Source organism: Oncorhynchus tshawytscha, linkage group LG06, assembly GCF_018296145.1.
Source record: "Oncorhynchus tshawytscha isolate Ot180627B linkage group LG06, Otsh_v2.0, whole genome shotgun sequence".
In the NCBI taxonomy this organism is placed as follows: domain Eukaryota; kingdom Metazoa; phylum Chordata; class Actinopteri; order Salmoniformes; family Salmonidae; genus Oncorhynchus; species Oncorhynchus tshawytscha.
Window position 1 is genome coordinate 20769705 of NC_056434.1, and position 23068 is coordinate 20792772.

At 42.7% G+C, this 23068-nt stretch overlaps 2 protein-coding genes across 4 annotated transcripts in view; both read left to right on the forward strand.

Annotated features, from left to right (window-relative positions):
- The window catches only part of LOC112244736 (yjeF N-terminal domain-containing 3), a 74180-nt gene extending 65816 nt beyond the window's left edge, over nucleotides 1-8364 (forward strand). For both annotated transcript variants that reach the window (XM_024412507.2, XM_042323066.1), the window contains exons 4-6: nucleotides 6382-6495; nucleotides 6713-6863; nucleotides 7559-8364. In XM_024412507.2, coding sequence (XP_024268275.1) covers nucleotides 6382-6495; nucleotides 6713-6863; nucleotides 7559-7755 — 462 coding nt within the window. In that variant the 3' untranslated portion in view covers nucleotides 7756-8364. The remainder of the gene's footprint in view (nucleotides 1-6381; nucleotides 6496-6712; nucleotides 6864-7558) is intronic.
- Nucleotides 8365-12128: 3764 nt separating this feature from the next.
- Nucleotides 12129-23068, forward strand: part of LOC112244777 (cartilage intermediate layer protein 1) — a 33386-nt gene continuing 22446 nt past the window's right edge. Inside the window, exons 1-2 of one of the 2 annotated variants that reach the window (XM_042323067.1) lie at nucleotides 12129-12512; nucleotides 21554-21652. In XM_042323067.1, the coding sequence (XP_042179001.1) occupies nucleotides 12449-12512; nucleotides 21554-21652 (163 nt within the window). In that variant the 5' untranslated portion in view covers nucleotides 12129-12448. The remainder of the gene's footprint in view (nucleotides 12513-21553; nucleotides 21653-23068) is intronic. The other variant, XM_024412556.2, reaches the window with a different exon arrangement.

Genomic DNA, 23068 nt, shown 5'->3' on the forward strand with positions numbered 1-23068 from the left:
TGGCCAAGATAAAGCATAGCAGTGTGAACAGACAACACAGAGTTACACATGGAGTAAACTATGTACAAGTCAATAACACAGTAGGAAAAAAAAGGGGAGTCTATATACATTGTGTGCAAAAGGCATGAGGAGGTAGGCGAATAATTACAATTTTGCAGATTAACACTGGAGTGATAAATGATCAGATGGTCATGTAAAGGTAGAGATATTGGTGTGCAAAAGAGCAGAAAAGTAAATAAATAAAAACAGTATGGGGATGAGGTAGGTAAAAATGGGTGGGCTATTTACCGATGATATAGTGCGGCAAGTCTACTTTCTTTATTCTATGTGGTCGAAACCATAAATGCGTTATTGTTTTCCTGCCTTAAACGGACTGTATCTATATAACTTCACCATTTACAGTGGGGCAAAAAAGTATTTAGTCAGCCACCAATTGTGCAAGTTCTCCCACTTAAAAAGATGAGAGGCCTGTAATTATCATCATAGGTACACTTCAACTATGACAGACAAATGAGAAAAAAAATCCAGAAAATCACATTGTTGGATTTTTTTATGAATTTATTTGCAAATTATGGTGGAAAATAAGTATTTGGTCACCTACAAACGAGAAAGATTTCTGGCTCTCACAGACCTGTAACTTCTTCTTTAAGAGGCTCCTCTGTCCTCCACTCGTTACCTGTATTAATGGCACCTGTTTGAACTTGTTATCAGTGTAAAGGACACAGTATGTTTGGCATGCATCCATGGTTCTTTCCACTGCTAAATAAATGACGAGCCAAAATATTGCATATGGAAAAGACAAACAGTCCCCAAGTCAAAGCTCACCTTTGTCAGATTCTGTCTGAGTATGATTATGTCTGTGACCGTTAGTCCAGCCTGTTGTTCAGGCAAGGGAGGATGCACATGATGTTCTACAGTTCTTTCGGAACATAATGTGCTTCTTTCGTGTTTCTTTTGAACATAAACACCTTGGCCTCGACGTCTGAAAGAGTCTAGGTGTTCATCACGACTGATGAGTCTCAGAGATTCCATAATGTCCTTTGAATGTTGCCTTTGTGTCACGGTTGAAACAAACCACTGTGAATCTCAACGGACTGTGACCACAGGAAAGACGCTCCTTCAAGGCCTACTCAGAATGCTCATCCATCAGGGAGAGGAAGTTCAACGGTGGGAAGGCTTAACATCAACAGGAAAAGGCGTGTGCCCTGTCTGTAACCTGTTGATATACCTCTTAGTTGACGCTTGTTGATGCTAGAGAGCGTCCTGATGGTGCCTCCATCCCCAAGGTATGTCTGTCTCTTGTTGACGTTGTTACCTCTTCTAAGTCAGGACACCAAGGGGTCACGGAGGGGTCGCAGCCACCCTAGAGGGTCGTCTCTCTCTGGGTTCTTTAGCGGCAGTTATGAAAGATGACGTCAGTTGCCTGTTCTTTAGCCCCTGTGGTTGAAGCCTGATTGGTTTAATGTCTCCCAGGAGCGAGTTGGAGCACGTAGACTGATGTCTGGGCTAACAGACCACTTAATCCTCTGACTGACCAGGGCCAGTTAGTCAGAGATGGAGGGACCTAAACCTCTCACTGCCTGGTTTACATACCCAGCATGACCAGCAGGACACTGAGGCCCTTTCACTTACACTATTTAAAAAGATACCGTTGAAGTCGGAAGTTTACATACACTTAGGTTGGAGTCATTAAAACTTGTTTTTCTACCACTCCAAAAATGTCTTGTTATCAAACTATAGATTTTGCAAGTCGGTTAGGACATCTACTTTGTGCATGACACAAGTAATTTTTGTGACACAAGTAACAATTGTTTACAGACAGATTATTTCACTTATAAAAAATTTTTGTCCGTTATTTTACCAGGTAAGTTGACTGAGAACACGTTCTCATTTACAGCAACGACCTGGGGAATAGTTACAGGGGAAAGGAGGGGAATGAATGAGCCAATTGTAAACTGGGGATTCTTAGGTGACCGTGATGGTTTGAGGGCCAGATTGGGAGTTTAGCCAGGACACCGAGGTCTTACAATAAGTGCCATGGGATCTTTAATGACCTCAGAGAGTCAGGACACCAGTTTAACGTCCCATCCAAAAGACGGCACCCTATACAGGGCAGTGTCCCCAATCACTGCCCTGGGGCATTTTTTAGACCAGAGGAAAGAGTGCCCCCTACTGACCCTCCAACTCCACTTCCAGCAGCATCTGGTCTCCCATCCAGGAACTGACCAGAACCAATGCTGCTTAGCTTCAGAAGCAAACCAGCAGTGGTATGCAGGGTGGTATGCTGCTGGCTAATCATGGGTGGTATGCTGCTGGCTAATCACTTATAATTCACTGTATCACAATTCCAGTGGGTCAGAAGTTTACATACACTAAGTTGGCTGGGCTTTTAAACAGCTTGGAAAATTACAGAAAATTATGTTAGGTCTTTAGAAACTTCTGATAGGCTGATTGACATCATTTGAGTCAGTTGGAGGTGTACCTGTTGATGTATTTCAAGGCCTACCTTCAAACTCAGTTCCTCTTTGCTTGACATCATGGGAAAATCAAAAGAAATCAGCCAAGACCTCAGAAGAAAAATTGTAGACCTCCACAAGTCTGGTTCATCGTTGGGATGGGGATGCTTTGCTGCAAGAGGGACTGGTGCACTTCACAAAATAGATGGCCTTATGAGGAAGGAAAATTACGTGGATATATTGAAGCAACATCTCAAGACATCAGTTAAGTTAAAGCTTGGGTCTTCCAAATGGACAATGACCCCAAGCATACTTCCAAAGTTGTGGCAAAATGGCTTAAGGACAACAAAGGTATTGGAGTGGTCATCACAAAGCCCTGACCTCAACCCTATAGACAATGTGTGGGCAGAAATGAAAAAGTGTGTGCGAGCAAGGAAGCCTACAAACCTGATTCAGTTACACCAGCTCTGTCAGGAGGAATGGGTCAAAATTCACCCAACTTATTGTGGGAAGCTTGTGGAAGGCTACCCGAAACGTTTGACCCAAGTTAAACAATTTAAAGGCAATGCTACCAATACTAATTGAGTGTATGTAAACTTCTGACCCACTGGGAATGTGATGAAATAAATAAAAGCTGAAATAAATCATTCTCTCTACTATTATTCTGACATTTCACATTCTTAAAATAAAGTGGTGATTCTAACTGACCTAAAACAGGGATTTTTTACTTGGATTAAATGTCAGGAATTGTGAAAAACTGAGTTTAAATGTATTTGGCTAAGGTGTATGTAAACTTCCGACTTCAAATGTATATATTTAACCTTTATTTAACTTGGCAAATAAGTTAAGAACAAATTCTTATTTGCAATGACGCCCTACCAAAAGGCCTCCTGCGGGGCTGGGGGCTGGGATTAAAAATATAGGAAAAAACACACATCACGACAAGAGAGACACCACAACACTACATAAAGAGAGACTTAAGTCAACCACATAGCATGGCAGCAACACATGACAACACAGCATGGCAGCAACACCACATGACAACAACATGGTAGCAACACAACATCACAGCAGCACAACTTGGTAGCAGCACAAAACATGGTACACACATTATTGGGTACAGGCAACAGCACAAAGGCAAGAAGGTAGAGACAGCAATACATCATACCAAGCAGCCACAACTGTCAGTAACAGTGTCCATGACTGAGTCTTTGAATGAAGAGATGGAGATAAAATGGTTTTTGCAGCTTGTTCTAGTCGCTAGCTGCAGCGAACTGAAAAGAGGAACTACCAAGGAATGTGTGAGCTTTGGGGACCTTTAACAGAATGTGACTGGCAGAACGGGTGGTGTATGTGGAGGATGAGGGCTGCAGTAGGTATCTCAGATAGGGGGGAGTGAGGCCTAAGAGGGTTTTATAAATTAGCATCAACCGACCAGTGGGTCTTGTTACAGGTTTTCAGAGATGACCAGTTTACAGAAGAGTATAGACTGCAGTGATGTGTCCTGTAAGGAGCATTGGTGGCAAATCTGATGACCAAATGGTAAAGAACATCTAGCCACTCGAGAGCACCTTTACCTGCCTATCTATAAATGATGTCTCCGTAATCTAGCATGGGTAGGATGGTCATCTGAATCAGGGTTAGTTTAGCAGCTGGGGTGAAAGAGGAGCGATTACGATAGAGGAAACCAAGTCTAGATTTAACCTTAGCCTGCAGCTTTGATATGTGCTGAGAGAAGGAAAGTGTACCGTCTAGCCATACTCCCAAGTACTTGTATGAGGTACTTGTATGAGGTACTTATCACTGTGATTGAGGCCCATTAGCGGTGGGGATCATGGCTGGCCGTCGTTTAACATCACAAGCCACAGGTGTCTGGCTTTCCACTCTCCCTAAACGTCTATCATTAATCATGGAGTTGTAATTTAGTCATCCCAGAGTCCAGAGTGCTAGTAGGCTTACAGCGCTGTGCTAATCAGAGGGCAGCCCTGTCAGTCTCTAGCTGTCTGTCTCTCCAGCCCTGATCAACCCACAGACAGCAAAGTATGTTCTCTCTTAAATTGTCACCTTGTCATCTTAGAGGGCCTGTATTGATTTATATGGTTACGGAGTATTTCATTCATATTTCATTTTCATATACACTACCGGTAAAAAGTTTTAGAACACCTACTCATTCAAGGGTTTTTCTTTATATATATATATTTTTTAAACTATTTTCTACATTGTAGAATAACCATGTAGACATAAAAACTATGAAATAACACAAATGGAATCATGTAGTAACCAACAAAAAAGTGTCAAACAAATCTAAATATATTTGAGATTCTTCAAAGCAGCCACCCTTTCCCTTGATAACAGCTTTGCACACTCTTGGCATTCTCTCAACCAGCTTCATAAGTTAGTCACCAGGAATGCATTTAAATTAACAGGTGTGACTTGTTAAAAAAAAATTGTGGAATTTCTTTCCTTCTTGATGAGTTTGAGCCAATCAGTTGTGTTGTGACAAGTTAGGGGGGATATAAAGAAGATTTGGTAAAAGACCAAGTCCATATTATGGCAAGAATAGAGGCTTCTAAACAGCTTCTATGCATAGTCACTTTAATAACTCTACCTACATGTACATATTACCTCAACTAACTGGTGCCCCGCACATTGACTCTGCACCTGTATATAGTCTCGCTAATGTTATTTTACTGCTGCTCTTTAATCACTTGTTATTTTTATTTCTTATTTTATTTTTTAAAACTGCATTTTTGGTTAGGGGCTTGTAAGTAAACATTTCACTGTAAGGTCTACACCTGTTGTATTCGGCGCACATGACAAATAAAATTTGATTTGATTTAAAATAAGGAACGAGAAACAACTGTCCATCATTATGTTAAGACATGAAGGTCAGTCAATCCCAACAATTTCAAGAACTTTGAAAGTTTCTCCAAGTGCAGTCACAAAAACCATCAAGCGCTATGATGAAACTGGCTCTCATGAGGACCGCCACAGGAATGGAAGACCCAAAGTTACCTGCTGCAGAGGATAAGTTCATTAGAGTTACCAGTTTCAGAAATTGCAGCCCAAATAAATGCTTCACAGTGTTCAAGTAACAGACACATCTCAACACCAACTGTTCAGAGGAGACTGTGTGAATCAGGCCTTCATGGTCGAATCGCTGCAAAGAAACCACTACTAAAGGACACCAATAATAAGAAGAGACTTGCTTGGGCCAAGAAACACAAGCAATGGACATTAGACTGGTGGAAATTTGTCCTTTGGCCTAGAGTCCAAATTAGAGATTTTTGGTTCCAACCGCCATGTCTTTGTGAGACGCGATGTTGGGGAACGGATGATCTTTGTATGTGTATTTGTGCACACTTAACCAGCATGGCTACAACAGCATTCTGCTGTGGGACTATCATTTGTTTTTCAACAGGACAATGACCCAACACGCCTCCAGACTGTGTAAGGGATATTTTACCAAGAAGGAGAGTGATGAAGTGCTTCATCAGATGACCTGGCCTCCACAATCCCCCGACCCCAAACAAATTGAGGTGGTTTGGGATGAGTCGGACCGCAGAGTGAAGGAAAAGCAGCCAACAAGTGCTCAGCATATGTGGGAACTCCTTCAAGACTGTTTGAAAAGCATTCCAGGCGAAGCTGGTTGAGAGAATGTCAAGAGTGTGCAAAGCTGTCATCAAGTCAAAGGGTGGCTATTTGAAGTATCTCAAATATAAAATATGTTTTGATTTGTTTAACACTTTTTTGGTTACTACATGATTCCATATGTGTTATTTCATAGTTTTATGAATGCGTTTCATAGTCTTCACTATTATTCTACAATGTAGAAAATAGCAAAAATGAAAGAAAAACCCTTGAATGAGTAGGTGTGTCCAAACTTTTGACCGGTAGTAGTATTTTCTCTCTCTCTCTCACACAGGAGTATGAGCCAACCATCTACTATCCCAAACGTACCCCTCACACCATTCAACAGGACTTCACAGTTCAGTGTGAAAAGATGGATATCCCATTCCTCTCCTATCTCCCAACAGAGGTGAGCAACATAAAAAAAGGATTATAAAACATTAAATGTTAGATGTCAAGTTTAATTCAAGTATTCATTTGTGTATTGTACAAATGAATCCTTGAATTAAAGTTGACATCTGCTAGCGGAACTGACTTATGAAAGTGCACCTTGCTGGAGCTGTGAGAGCAATGTAAAGCTCTTGTCTAGATGCTGACCAGAGTTTGAGTTGTGGTTGTGTGTTCAGGTGCAGTTGATCAACGATGCCTATAACCTGGTGATCGATGCCATCCTGGGGCCAGAGACTGACCACACAGATGTGAAGGAGCCCTACGCTGGCATCCTAGTCACTCTGAAGCAGGTCAAGATCCCCATCGTAAGTTTGGACATACCCTCAGGTAAGGCTGAAAGCAATGCTGCACATTCAACATGTACCAGTGTTGCACAAATGTACAGAAATTTGCCCAAAACAGGATTTTAGCTCTGAGATAAACATGAGTAAACCATACAAAATAAAAGCCTGTACATGCTCCACCACAGGAGGTTGGTGGCACCTTGATTGGGGAGGACGGGCTCATAGTAATATCTGAAACGGAGTCAATGGAATGGTATCAACACATCAAACACATGGTTTCCATGTGTTTGATACCATTCCATTTACTCCATTCCAGACATTTTTTATGAGCCATCCTTCCCTCAGCAGCCTCCTGTGTGCTCCACAATTCACCGGCCACATTTGCAACTGCGATAGCCTTTGTCAGATCAACCTCAAGTCATCCTCAACACTACCGAGCTGTAGAGACCAACCTGGATGGAATGAGATAGTAAAGCATATAGCTAAGTGTAGTACATATATTTGGCCATTATATCACACCCTCTCCCCATTTAACTTGCTCTGGAATGCTGCTACCTGGCAGGTGTCTAATCTGTAAGATATGAAATGCCGATTAAAGTTGAAAGGAGAAGCTCAAGTGAGATACTCATGCTCTCCATGATGTTATGTCACGTGACATAGCTAGTAGATGGCAGGTTAGTTGTCCCATCAATGGAGATGGAATTCAAATGGTGATCATCATTTCCTTGTTTATTAAAGGTTGGGATGTTGACCAGGTGACCTCAGATGGGATCAACCCAGACGTCCTGATCTCGCTTATGGCACCAAAGAGATGTGCCACCAGTTTCACAGGGAAGCACTACTTGGCGGGACGCTTCCTGCCTTATGACATCCAGAAGAAATACGATCTGAACCTGCCAGAATATCCAGGCATAGACTGTGTTATAGAATTGTAAAATCTTCTGTACACCCTCACCAGTCCTCATTTTGGATAAATATGGATAATATATTCACGTTTTGTATTTTATAGATTGTTACTGTGCTTTACCGTTCATGTGCTATCTCTCCAATGGGTGTAGACTAGAGCAGGTTTAGCCTTACCCAGAATTCACTCTGTTTGCTCAAATACAATAGAAAAATGGTATAGAATCTGTGGGAGGTCTGAGTGGTATGTCTGTTTTGGAAATGGTTTGAGGAGTTTCCATGTGAGTTTTCATGTGAGTTACAAAGTGAGTTACCAAGTGAGTTGCGTCATTCTCATTTTTGTGATTGCTTCTTTGCAATGTTCTGAGATGATCTTTCTCCTTCAGCTATGAATGTTGTGCGGAAGAGGTGTTTTGTACCTTCGAGTTAACTGCTTTTTGTTATGTATTATGTTTTGAGTTCTGTTTTTCTTATTGAAGAATGCTTGGATTTTGGGTCATACTACTTTCTAGCAGCTGCATATATTTAAAAATGTAATTGAGTCTACACTGCTGCATTTCCTTAGTCCAAGTAACACCTGTTCGTTGCTTTGCAGTTACAGAGTTAACTCTTTGTCCAATAAAATATCTCATTTAACAATTGTTTTGATTCCGATGTGATTCGATGTAAGAAAGTAGGACATATGAAAGCTGACAAGATTAAAGGTAATCATGACAGGAAATCCTCCACAGGAGTTACAACTTTGTAGAATCCAAACTGTGTTGGTGGATAAAACTGCCATTATGCTTCATAACATCAGAGATAACACAGTAGGTTATGCAAATCCATGCCAATCCTCAGACATTGTTAGAAGAGATCAGGCAGGAGATCAGACGGATGATATTACATGCTGAATGATTTCCTCAATAATTCTCTCTAAATCCAGAGTTGATGGAGTGGAATCAGAACTAGTGTCTGCAGTGTGCTTAGTTCATATCAATTCTGCATTTGAGAGGAAATGTTTTCATATTTGGGATGCTACAGTAAAACAAGCTGTCTCTGGTTTATTGATTACAACTGAATTCAAATATACGCTGATTGTACAAAACACCTTCCTAATATTGAGTTGCACCCCACCCCCCCACCCCGCCCTCAGAGCAGCCTACATTTTTCAGGGCATGGATTCTACAAGGTTTCGAAAGTGTTTCAAAGGACCTATTTTGACTCCAATGCTTCCCACAGTTGTGTCAAATTTTCTGGATGTCCTTTGGGTGGTGGACCATTCTTGATACACACGGGAAACTGTTGAGCATGAAAAACCCAGCCGCGTTGCAGTTCTTGACACACTCAAACCGGTGCGCCTGGCACCTACTACCATACCCCGTTCAAAGGCACTTAAATATTTTGTCTTGCCCATTCACCCTCTGAATAACACACATACACAATTGTCTCAATAAATCAATTGTCTCAAGGCTTAAAAATCCTTCATCTACACTGATTGAAGTGGATTTAACAAGTGACATCAATAAGGGATCATCTCTTTCACCTGGATAAACCTGGTCAGTCTATGTCATGGAAAGAGCAGGTGTTCGTAAAGTTTTGTATACTCAGTGTAGAATCAATGTGGCAAACAAGTGTAGTGCAAGCTGGGTAGTTAGTTGATGACGAGTGTCTCATCATTTTGACTTGACATCTAAACATGTTTATAATAGGCCTGTGAATGGATGTGAGTAGGGTACAGGACGATTTATGTACTAGCTAGTTTATTTATGCCAAACCCTGCACTGTCCTCTAAGTGTTAGCACTGTGTGCAAGAAGTCATATTGTATTTATACCAAACCCTGCACTGTCCTCTAAGTGTTAGCACTGTGTGCAAGAAGTCATATTGTATTTATACCAAACCCTGCACTGTCCTCTAAGTGTTAGCACTGTGTGCAAGAAGTCATATTGTATTTATACCAAACCCTGCACTGCACTGTCCTCTAAGTGTTAGCACTGTGTGCAAGAAGTCATATTGTATTTATACCAAACCCTGCACTGTCCTCTAAGTGTTAGCACTGTGTGCAAGAAGTCATATTGTATTTATACCAAACCCTGCACTGTCCTCTAAGTGTTAGCACTGTGTGCAAGAAGTCATATTGTATTTATACCAAACCCTGCACTGTCCTCTAAGTGTTAGCACTGTGTGCAAGAAGTCATATTGTATTTATACCAAACCCTGCACTGTCCTCTAAGTGTTAGCACTGTGTGCAAGAAGTCATATTGTATTTATACCAAACCCTGCACTGTCCTCTAAGTGTTAGCACTGTGTGCAAGAAGTCATATTGTATTTATACCAAACCCTGCACTGTCCTCTAAGTGCATAACATACAACGGTGTAAAACCTGTTAAGCGCAAAGAGCCCACCCACAGGGCACACACTGGTTGAATCAATGTTGTTTCCATGTCATTTCAATGGCCAATGTGGAATAGATGTTGAATTGAGGCTTTTGGAATACATCTGAACATTTACTGCTCATATTTTTCATTCTGTTCCTCTGCATTTTCTGAGAGGCTCTTTCTCATATATTTAAGTGAGAATGTATTTTTCTAATGTCTAATTAATGGTATTCAAAGTCTTTAGAGGGTGGAAGAGAATGAACAGATAATAGCCGATGCTAATATCATATTGAGCAGACCAGAGGAGGCCGGGAGGAGAAGCTATAGGTTTTCATACTTCTGTTTGAGGTGTTATATACCGTTCCATTTATTCCATTCCAGCCATTACAATGAGCCCATCCTTCTGTAGCTCATCCCACCAGCCTCCTCTGGAAGAGGCATGTTCTATTACAGTTGATTGGTAGGCTGTTCTGGATTTCAGTGATTTAGAACTAAGGGTAGAACATCTAAGTAAGAGGGCAGACTAGTGCATATTTTTTTCACAGATCTGCATGGAATTATCCAACCTACCGGAGGGAATTTTACGGAATAACTCCTAAACATCATTACAGTTGCTGATGATGTATTTGCAACTAGTCAGTGCATTCTATCTCACAAGCATGGCTCTGTGTGTTTTGAAGTGAGTGTTTGTTGAATGGCATGCCATATGATGCCACTTCCCTCTTTGCAGAGAATCATCGTGCAATCAGCAGTTGTTAAAGTTACAAATTCTAACCAGAAGTTGACCATCTGGCATTGTCATGCTGTCTGTGAGTACACAAACGATGTGAAGCTCTACTCTAGTGCCACGTTCAAGACAACTCGGAAACTCGGAACCTCCGAGTTAAAATGTAAGTACATTTTTTGCGTAGCACTATTGGAAGCTTATTTATCTCAAATTTTCTTGTTACTTACAACCTCATGCTAATCGCATTAGCCTACGTTAGCTCAACCATCCCGAGGGGGACCCACCAACCATGTAGCGGTTAACAGTGATGGCCTTGAGATAGAAGCTGTTTTTTCAGTTTCTCAGTCCCAGCTTTAATGCACCTGTACTGACCTCGCCTTCTGGATGGTAGCGGGGTGAACAGGCAGTGGCTCGGGTGGTTGTTGTCCTTGATGATCTTCTTGTCATGCCATTCATCCACCGCCATCACCTCATGTTTCAGCAGGATAATGCATGACCCCCAAGGATCTGTACACAATTTCTGGAAGCTTAAAATGTCCCAGTTCATCCATGACCTGCATACTCACCAGACATGTCACACGTTGGGCATGTTTGGGATGCTCTGGATCGATGTGTACGACAGCGTGTTTCAGTTCCCGCCAATATTCATCAACTTCGCACAGCCATTGAATAGGAGTGGGACAACATTCCACAGACCACAATCAACAGTCTGATCAAATCTATGCAAAAGAGATGTGTCACACTGCATGAGGCAAATGGTGGTCACATCAGACAGTGACTGGTTTTCTGATCCACGCCCCAACTTTTTTTTAAAGGTGTCTGTGACCAATAGATGCATCTGTATTCCCAGTGATGTGAATCCATAGATTAGGGCCTAAAGGATTTATTTCAATTGACTGATTTCCTTATATGAACTGTAACTCAGTAAAATCTTTTAAATTGTTGCATGTTGTGTTTATATTTTTGTTCAGTGTAGTTCTTTTGATGAATTGTATGACAAAAACATGTTTTGCATGCCAAAGTATATATTTTTGGTTATGACCAATTTGAATGCCATTGTTACGCAATTGACAGGCTTGTTTCATCAATTACACTACACTGAGGTTGAGCATAACTGTAGAAAAGCTGTCCGTTTTTACGAGTTCTGTATACAAACATAATCATAATATCTTAGTGTGATGCATTCTGTGTACTCTGGTGGATACAACCTTCAGTAACAGCCCAAAAACGTATTACAATCCAGACAGAACCGATGAAATCTTACTTTGTGAAAAGTAAAAAAACACCATTTTATTTGAAGTAATATTCCGCCCCGCTCTCTCCTGCATTTTTTTGGGAGTGTTATGGAAGACACAGATGTGAGAGAGCACTGGCCAATGGTGAGCAGAGGGGGGCTGGATTAGACTGCACTCTGGGTGTCCCTTCTTTTAAGACTCCTGTTCCCCCGTCTAATTTACAATCTTCATATGGCTGGGTTTAGGGACAGGAGCAGGTTTCCAACCACCATCATTCACACCTGAGAGCACTCAGACTCTGTTGCCTGCCATTTTGAAGAACAACACAATTTCCTCTTGACTTGATAATATAATACACGCAGAGAGAGAGAAGGAAAGCATCCAAGTGTGTGATTGTGGGACACCATGTGGGACGTTACAAAAGTGTCACTACTCCTGTCTTTCCTGGTGGCAGTGGCAGCGGCTCAAGGTATGTCAAGTTAATGTCCTCCTCAAAATGTGATGTTAGTTCAGATTCATTATTGATGTGTAAATAATTATATCACTCTTATATCATTTTTACATATCCCACAAAAAGTCATTGAAATTGTTTGTGTACTCATCAGCAGAACTAATTTTCCAGGACATTTTAGAATAGGTTCTTCATAACACTGCCACTGTGTTTTGTATCATTGCCATTGTCTTGCATGCCATTTAACTGTAGCTGTGGTAAGCAATGTCATTACTCAAATGAGAACTTCATAATAGCCAATTCAGCCCTGAAGCCTGAACAGCTTCATCATTCTGACACATGCTGTCAATGATCCACTGCTTGTCTGTAGTAGCTCATTCTTATGGCATAAAAGTATACATTGAGTGGACAAAACATTAGGAACACCTGCTCTTTCCATGACAGACTGACCAGGTGAGTCCTGATGAAAGCTATTATTCCTTATTGATGTCACTTGTTAAATCTACTTGAATCAGTGTAGATGAATGGCAGGAGACAGGTTAAAGGTGGATTTTTAAGCCTTGAGACAATTGAGAAAAGGATTGTGTATTTGTGCCATTCAGAAGATTTACAATACATATAACACATTGAAGGTCAGTGTAGCACTCTCTCTCTGTGCGTGTGTGTTTGCAGTGAAGGCACTACATGGATTAAGGTAGACCCACGCCACCATTCCACCCGTGCCTGCAGTCACCTGAGGACACGAGGGCACAAACTGAACTCACACAGTCTCAATTTTCAGCCAGTAGATATGCAAATTAACTTCCCTCCCATCACCCTCCTCCCGTGGCTAATTAAAAAAGAAAAATACGCTTATATCTTTACGTGCTGCTGCTTTAAGCTTTACCCGCACCTAAGGTCTGACTGGCACCCAATTAAAAAGCTTATAGAACGTGGTGCATAAACACTGAGTGTACAAAACATTAAGAACACCTGCTCTTTCCATGACATAGACTGACCAAGGGAATTTAGGTGAAAGCTATGATCCCTTATTGATGTCACTTGTTAAATCCACCTCAATCAGTGTAGATGAAGGGGTGGAGACAGGTTAAAGAAGGATTTTTAAGCCTCGAGACAATTGAGACATGGATTGTGTATGTGTGCCATTCAGAGGGTGAATGGGCAAGACAAAATATTTAAGTGCCTTTGAACGGGGTATGGTAGTAAGTGCCAGGTACACCAGTTTGAGTGTGTCAAGAACTGCAACCCTGCTGGGTTTTTCACACTCAACAGTTTCCCGTGTGTATCAAGAATGGTCCACCACCCGAAGGACATCCAGCCAACTTGACAAAACTGTGGGAAGCATTGGAGTCAACATGGACCAGCATCCCTGTGGAACACTTTTGACACCTTGTAGAATCTATGCCCTGATGAATTGAGGTTGTTATGAGGGCAAAAGGGGGTGAAACTCAAAATCAGGAAAGTGTTCTTAATGTTTTGTAAACTCTGTATATAAGGAAAATAGCGACAGATCTAGCCCTTCCATTTGAACATTTAAAAAAAATGTTATTAGTTACGATTACTATTTTTGAATTTGAATTTGTTACATTTTCATTTTGTTTTGAGTTTTGTGCACATGTACTTTAAGAAATAGTGTCTTGGCACCAAACGGTGTATGGCACTAAAATAAAAATAAACCAATCAAATCAATCATTAGAAATACTTGCACACATCTCTGTCTTCCTGAACCTAAACTTTGCAAGGTGAGAAAGTAGCCTATCCCAGTGGATGTCAGTGTTGGACCAGTAGTGGTTCTTTAGTTGTGAATGGTGAGATCATACTGTAGCACCACAGGGGGGCTGTCTGTCTCTGCAGGGATATCCCACCACTGGAAGTGTTAATCATGTTGTGTCAAGTCATCAGCACTCTCATTTTACTAACATGCTGTCATGTTAATGAGAAGCAGATGGATGTTAGGGGTAACACATGTTTCTCTGGGGACGATTATATAATGTCTTTGTAGGGATCAGGGCCCCTCAATTTGAGGGGTGTGTGAAAGTGACAGTAAACTAGTTATTATACAGTAAGTGTGTTGGGATTCTTTAAGAATTCAGTGCAAGTACTGGATAGTTTTGCCTGTTCAGGAAAATTATCCCACTGACTAGGTGTTTGATAGAATGGATAGTGATGTATTCACTCGCCAACACATTGTGGCAGACATGGGTAGTATTTGTCCCAATCTCACCTCGATACATTACCTGCCGGCTGGGGCACTCACCAAGTCAGCACTCACCAATAAAACAAGTAAACACAAATCCTCTATCCCACTTTCTCACCTAACTGACAGGTGAAATGACTCTCTCTGGTTTCCCCTCTCCCTGTCTCACTCTTTCCTTTTACTTTTCCTTTCCCCTCCTGCTCCTTCTCTATCACTTTCCCTCCATCATTATCTCCATCCCGCTCAGAGTTCAGAGATTTATGATGTGTTTTCCCTATTTGAAGAGACAGCTTCTGCTCCTGGATGCTATACCGAAATGGACTATACCGAAATGGAACACTGTGACTATCAATCAAGCTAAACTAAGTCCCAGGTCTTAGTGGAGTGTTTTAAAGAGCCAGATGCCACACATGCTGCCCGTAATGAACTGTAATCTCCCATACCCATACCAGTCTCGGGATAGAGGTGGAGGTGGGCCAACTGGGACCATGAAGAAGCAGTCTCAGAGCTCCAAAGTCAATGTTGTCCCTGTGCTAATTGGCTGCATTCAGAGGGACTAGCTCATTCTCCAGATGCTGGCCACAGACTGACTGGAGAGCAGTGGTCCAGCTAAACCACAATCACCACATCAGGATGTGTAGCCCATTGACTTAAATGAGAATGGGAGGGAGAAGAAAGGGATCAAAGTCCCTTGTATTCCCAGCAATCATCACGTGAAGGCCCAAATGGCTCACTACCGTTTGAAGATGCGATGCCTGCGTTTGAGGATGAAAGTGCACAAACATTACTTTGAGGCATAGGACTAGGCTAATGCACAATAAGCAGCTGTTTCTAGAGCTCGTGTATACCCATTGCAGAAACCCAGGTGAGCACTTGCAGTGGACTTAATGTGGAAATACCATTGAGGCCAATTGTTTTTTTTATAGCCTGAATGAGGAAATGCAGTGCGGTAGAAAAAAATCACATTAAGAACACAAAGCCTCTGTGTTCTTCTTTAAAATCCCGCCAAATCTTGTGGTGGATTTGCATCATTAGTTCATGTCAGGGGCAAAACTGTATAATGAGGCACATATGCCTTTGACCAAGAATCAGTCAGTGGCTCCCCAACCAGCCCTGAAGCCAAGATTGATGGAGGGAGAAAGCAGAGAGAGAGAGACCATCTGATTCTTCTACCACAGCACACCTCAGCCAGATAATAGGCCAACTAAACAAAACAACTTCCACATGTCTGCAAGGCCATGGCATAAAAACTCACATGCATAAGTACACACATGCACACTTTCTGGGCAATAATTTAATGTCCATTGGTTTGACACAAACCCTTGTCTAAATAAAATGCGTCTGATTTTGAACAAATATCTCCTTATTGCTTAAATCTTAATAAGGCCAGGTTACGGATGTTTCCAGTGCTCTAACACTTCACTGCACACACCTTTTATTACAATTAAGTGTGGGGCTGTGGCATGGAAAAGTTGCATCAACACTTTGTGGAGAGACGCTCAACATTCAGCCCAGTGCTCAGCCCCGCTGTCACGGCCATTGAAAGAAGAGGACCAAGGTGCAGCGTGATGAGCGTACATATTCCTTTTATTATTATGACGCCGACAAAAACAATAAACAATCCAAAAACCAACCGTGACGCTAAAGGCTATAGTGCCAACAAACAAAGACAACTTCCCACAAAAAAAGGAGGGAAGAAGGGCTACCTAAGTATGGTTCCCAATCAGAGACAACGATAGACAGCTGTCCCTAATTGAGAACCATACCCGCCAAAACATAGAAATACAAAATCAGAGAAAAACTAAACATAGAATGCCCACCCCAAACCACACCCTGACCAAACCAAATAGAGACATTAAAAGGCTCTCTATGGTCAGGGCGTGACACCCGTGAGCCACCACTCCATCCAAGCTGTTACATAACACAGAAAAGTGTTTTTACATTTTCTTCTTGTAAGGCTCTGGAATATTTTAAACAATATCCAGACCTGCTGAAAGGCCTGTGTCTCAGCCCAGACAGATTTGGGTTGGCAATCTGTCTAATCTGACTACTGAAGTCCTTTCTCTGGGTAACTTCAAAACTTATTTTTTCATTTTCTGCAACTTTTTATTAGTATCTGGCTGCTGCCGAGTGTGCATGCAGCTCTGTCTCGGAAAACACCCGGCTGAGAAGGCAACAGGAGAGGAGAATGGCATTTAGAAGGGCCTGCAATATTAATAGATGTTTGAGTCCTTGTGTACCCTGTAACTAAAGCCCAGCACCACTTTATAGTGGCAAGATCCCCAGAATAAGTATCAGAGTCCAGTAGACACAACAATGCCAGCCACACCAGGCATTGGCACCAGAATGGCCAAAGCAGTGCAAGGGCAGAAGCAGGCAGAGGGGAGCTTGAGACAATACTGGATCTGACGTAGAAATTCTATCACCCAGTTGAGAGTTCGTCTCCATCACTAATATAACATTGCATGGTATTCAGCTTTATTACGAGAAGCTAGCCTGTATGCCTATATTAATAGAAGCTAGCCTGTGTCTATATTAAGAGAAGCTAACTTGTGTGTCTATATTGAGAGAAGCTAGCCTGTGTGTCTATATTAAGAGAAGCTAGCCTGTGTGTCTATATTAAGAGAAGCTAGCCTGTGTGTCTATTTTGAGAGAAGCTAACCTGTGTGTCTATATTGAGAGAAGCTAGCCTGTGTGTCTATATTTTGATAGAAGCTAGCCTGTGTGTCCATATTAAGAGAAGCTAGCCTATGTGTCTATATTGAGAGAAGCTAGCCTGTGTGTCTATATTAAGAGAAGCTAGCTTGTGTGTCTATATTTTGAGAGAAACTAGCCTGTGTGTCTATATTAAGAGAAGCTAGCGTGTGTGTATATTTTGAGAGAAGCTAGCCTGTGTGTCTATATTAAGAGAAGCTAGCCTGTGTGTCTATATTAAGAGAAGCTAACCTGTGTGTCTATATTGAGAGAAGCTAGCCTGTGTGTCTATTTTGAGAGAAGCTAACCTGTGTGTCTATATTTTGAGAGAAGCTAGCCTGTGTGTCTATATTAAGAGAAGCTAGCCTGTGTGTCTATTTTGAGAGAAGCTAACCTGTGTGTCTATATTGAGAGAAGCTAGCCTGTGTGTCTATATTAAGAGAAGCTAGCATGTGTGTCTATATTAAGAGAAGCTAACCTGTGTGTCTATATTGAGAGAAGCTAGCCTGTGTGTCTATATTAAGAGAAGCTAGCCTGTGTGTCTATATTGAGAGAAGCTAACCTGTGTGTCTATATTGAGAGAAGCTAGCCTGTGTGTCTATATTAAGAGAAGCTAGCCTGTGTGTCTATATTGAGAGAAGCTAACCTTTGTGTCTATTTTGATAGAAGCTAGCCTGTGTGTCTATTTTGATAGAAGCTAGCCTGTGTGTCTACATTAAGAGAAGCTAGCCTGTGTGTCTATATTAAGAGAAGCTAGCCTGTGTGTCTATATCAAGAGAAGCTAGCCTGTGTGTCTATATTAAGAGAAGCTAACCTGTGTGTCTATATTGAGAGAAGCTAGCCTGTGTGTCTATATTAATTTAAGAGAAGCTAGCCTGTGTGTCTATATTGAGAGAAGCTAACCTTTGTGTCTATTTTGAGAGAAGCTAGCCTGTGTGTCTATTTTGATAGAAGCTAGCCTGTGTGTCTATATTAAGAGAAGCTAGCCTGTGTGTCTATATTGAGAGAAGCTAGCCTGTGGGTCAATATTAAGAGAAGCTAGCCTGTGTGTCTATATTGAGAGAAGCTAGCCTGTGTGTCTATATTAAGGGGGAGAAAGAGGGTCTGCTAATAGGCACAGAAACATACTTGGAACCATTGCTAATGTATTGGTTCCATTACATGGGACTATACTTTGACCTCTTTCAGTATCTTGTTGGTGGTGGCGATGTAGTAGAGAGGTCTCTATTAGGGAAGGTTAAACAGGAGTAAGGACCTCAAACAAAGGAGGAAATCCAGTTAAGTTTAAGTGTGTTTCCTCTGACATAACAGTGTGTTTCAACATGTTTTGGATGAGGTAACGCCACTGACGTACCATTAGCATGAAACAGCACATATAAAATCACTGGCTTTTTAAATTCACATATAAAGTGTTAACAAACCACTCAAAGGAACGTTAAATAGTCAAAGTCAACTACTGGAGCCGAGGCCACTCAGGCCAGTGGACAACTGCCATAGCTGAAGTTGCAAGGCTGACGTGTTTATATTATATTAAATATGGATTCCGACATAAAAATATTTAATGCCATTATGCACCTCATTAAATTACTCTTGTAATCTTTTAATGGTTTAGGCTTCAATATCAAACATCTTGAAGTGATACGTGTAAGCAATGTGCCCATGTTGGAGTATCCAAGGCTGGTAATAGTGCAGTTCTCTGTCCAGTAGATTGTTAATATGACAACGTCACTTGGAAGTGTGTCCAAGCCCGCATGGGCACACCAGCAGTGCAGAGGTTATGCGGAGAGACATTTGTTTCTATTTAGCCAGTGATTCCATCATGTCAATCAAATATTAAAACCCCTGTCTATAATCTACAGTATCAAGCCAGATATGAAAAGCCCACCTTGCATTGAAAGATAGCCCCTTGCTTTACACACAGCTGCAGTATGTAGGCCTGCAAAGCTGAGGGCAGCGGTCAGTCTGGTTTAAGCAGACTGCAAAGACTGACCTGGAACTTATGTAATACCAATTGTAAGAGAAGCCATTCACTGGGTTGAAGACCATACTAGGAAAAAATGCTCCAAAGCCATAAAATTGGAAGAGAATAGTGTTGGCGTAACAAAAAAAGACCCACAGTCAGCAATAAATAGCTGGGACTGAAACTTGCCTCTGCTTTGGGTCTTTGTGACTGTGTCCATAAACTCAGCGGTGGACCTCCTAAAGTGGTAAGCGCTCTCACAGACATCCAGCTAGTCAGTCAGGCAGGCCGTGAGACAGTCCGTGGTGGGAATGGCTTTCTCAGGCTACGATGGCTTCAGGCAGGCGGTTGGGAACCGAAAGAAAGGACACACGTCTCCGCTGTCAGCCCTTTGATGCCTGACGCTGACGCATATGTGGGACGTGAGTGTAGGTAATATCAAAGGGCACAACTGGCTACGTTGCTGCATGGTTCATTCCAGCATAATGACAAGATCAGATGAGGATAGAGAGGAATGTCAGAGAAGGGAAGAGAAGGCAGATGTAGAGATGACTGATGGATCAAGGCCAAACCGTATCTGAGACGGGGATGAGGTGGAAAAGAGGGGAAAGTGAGGCATATTGGCAGCATATGCTAGACAAGTCACGACTAACGGATGGCTTACGTGAGCTGATTCCTCTCAGCTGTGTGTGTCTCAATGGGTCTCCTCAGCATCCGGGCTTTATTATTATTATGTATTTATTTATTTAATTTTATTTTTTATTTTATTTTTATTTTACCCCCTTTTTTCTCCCCAATTTCGTGATATCCAATTGTTAGTAGCTACTATCTTGTCTCATCGCTACAACTCCCATATGGGCTCGGGAGAGACAAAGGTTGAAAGTCATGCGTCCTCCGATACATAACCCAACCAAGCCGCACTGCTTCTTAACACAGCGCGCATCCATCCCGGAAGCCAGCCGCACCAATGTGTCGGAGGAAACACTGTGCACCTGGTAACCATGGTTAGCGTGCACTGCGCCCGGCCCACCACAGGAGTCGCTGGTGCGCGATGAGACAAGGATATCCCTACCGGCCAATCCCTCCCCAACCCGGACGACGCTAGGCCAATTGTGCGTCGCCCCACGGACCTCCCGGTCGCGGCCGGTTACGGCAGAGCCTGGGCGCGAACCCAGAGTCTCTGGTGGCACAGCTGGCGCTTAACCACTTGCTTCCTGGCTTTATTGATAGAGATGTGTTCATTTAAGGGGGACGTTTGGGCTGTGGAGGGACCCAACAGCCAGGACTTGTTTCAAAGAGGGCAGCCAGAAAACTAGCTCGAAGACACACACAGTTTCAGACACACTATCACGCCACCAGACATAGACAAGGTTGCCCTCAGAGAGTGGAGGAATGTAACCTCTGGTACATGGCTCATTGAGAAACCATGAGGAATCATCTCTGCTTGTCCTTCCCACTTTCCCTCTCTCCATCACTCTCCCTCTCTTTCTCCCTCCAGTCCATCTCCCTTTATAGAGGCTCCATCTCATTCATTGGCTTCTGATTAGAGAGAGCAAGAGAGAGAGAGAGAGAGAGAGAGAGAGAGAGAGATTTTCCATATGGCCCCAGGTCCTTAATGAGACTGGACAGTGTTTTGTTGAGAAAAAACTGAACGTGCTTGGACTGTGGTCTAGTCTTCTGACTAGTGTGTGACTGTGTGTGTGTGTGATATCAGGTGTTCTCACACACATCTGGATGGAGCTCTTCCAGACTGATTGCTGGCACCTAGCTAGCTTGCGGGGGTGGTAAAAGAGAACCAGGCTTGTCTTTGTATTCTTGTGGCACCCAGACAAGGCCGGGGGATCTGGAGACACAGACACCCCAGCGTCAGTGCACCAAGATCGGGTGTCCCGCCCCAAAACTTCTCCCTGGCCTTCAACCACAGCCTGCGGAGTGAGACGTAGACATTCCTTTCACATTCACAGACACTGTCAAATTGATGAGAACATGCCAAGGACCAACTCCTCAGACAAGTAGGTCCGCAGACTCGAAAACCGGCTTTCATAAATCTGGTTCTCCCCGTTGTAAAACTTGGTGGATCCATTGAGCAGAGCCCTGAGGTCACTGTTACAGTGTTACAGTGTGGTAGTGGTGCAGTGATGCAGGTAAGGTTGGGCCCTGCTGGTCATGGTGATAGCTTGTATTCATGGTGTGGTTCTCCCCATCCAGGGCCCTTCAGGAACAGCTCTCTGCTCAGGAAGTGGAGTCAGACAGACAGGAGCAGGAAGCTGGCCTACAACTTGCTGACTGAGCCACAGCAGACCACAGGTGAGTGAGCTCACTCCTAATACCACCTGGTTGACCTATACAACCTGAGGAGGGAAAACTCACTCAACAATGTGTCTTCTGCCTCAGACAGAGGGGTTTCCTTCCTTTGATGTACTGAAACTCCCAGGCTTTACACACCCATGGCAAGTGCAGAAAATCAATTTTTACAGTTTTATTACATACTAGTAACATTTATACATACAACCCATCATATTTAGGGGTCAAGTCCATTTCCAGTCCAAGGCCAATGTTGAGACTCTATGAGCCCCACCCCCCTTCTCCAATTCATAAACTATACCCTGTTTCTAATGTGTAATCAATGTTCAGTTCCCACTCAGCTCTCACATTCCGTTATGCTTACATTCAGTCTCGCTCCTTTGAATGAGCAGTCTGGTGGAATGAGACAATGGTGTTAACCTGCCAGGATCATATCAGAGCAAACAATAGCATGGAGTCTACTTTATATTCACATGAGTGCAGTTTAATTTAAGCAACTATTCATTAAATCCAGTCCAAATTCATATGTAAGCCAACATACACATTATCCAGATACAGGAAATTAAAACTAAATACCTAATGTCACCACAGGGTTGAAAACCACTGGCTTTTAAATGAACAGAGAGACTAGAGAGAGGGGTCACTATGTCTGTTGAGAATGTCTACCGACGATAGCACACAGCACGGTGAGCACACATCTTGACAATGTCCACCAATAGATCACTTCACTTTTCTCTCGATGCCTCCCAAGGGGCTCGTTCCAATTATGAAATCTATTATTCAGAGATCCATGGTATGTTGCTAATGCAATGCAGCGAGGCTGTTTCTTCACATCTTTGGAAAACCTAAGAGTTGAACATGTGGCAGACAAAAGCTAGACGACATGACACTTTCCCTCCTCATCTGCCTTCTGAGTTGGCTTGGAAAGAGTTTGGTCAACGCAGGCTCCCCTGGGTGTCTCTACTCAGCAGACAATGACAGTAGCAGACTATTCTCTTAAACTGTGCAACCTTCGGCCTTGCGAGTGGCGCAGTGGTCTAAGGCTGGCAACCAGAGATTCTGGGTTCAAGTCCAGGCTCTGTCGCAGCCAGCCGCGACCGGAAGAACCATGGAGTGGTGCACTATTGGCCCAGCGTCATCTGGGTTAGGGGAGGGTTTGGCCGGCAGGGATGTCCTTGTCCCTTCTCGCACTAACGAATCCTGTGGCGGTCCAAGCGCAGTGCATGCTTTACACAGTCGCAAGGTGTACAATGTTTCCTCCGACACATTGGTGCGGCTGGCTTCTGGGTTAAGTGGGCATTGTGTTAAGAAGCAGTGCGGCTTGGTTGGCTTGTGTTTCGGAGGACGCACGGCTCTCGATCTTCGCCTCTCCGAGTCTGTACGGGAGTTGCAGCGATGAGACAAGACTGTAACTACTAA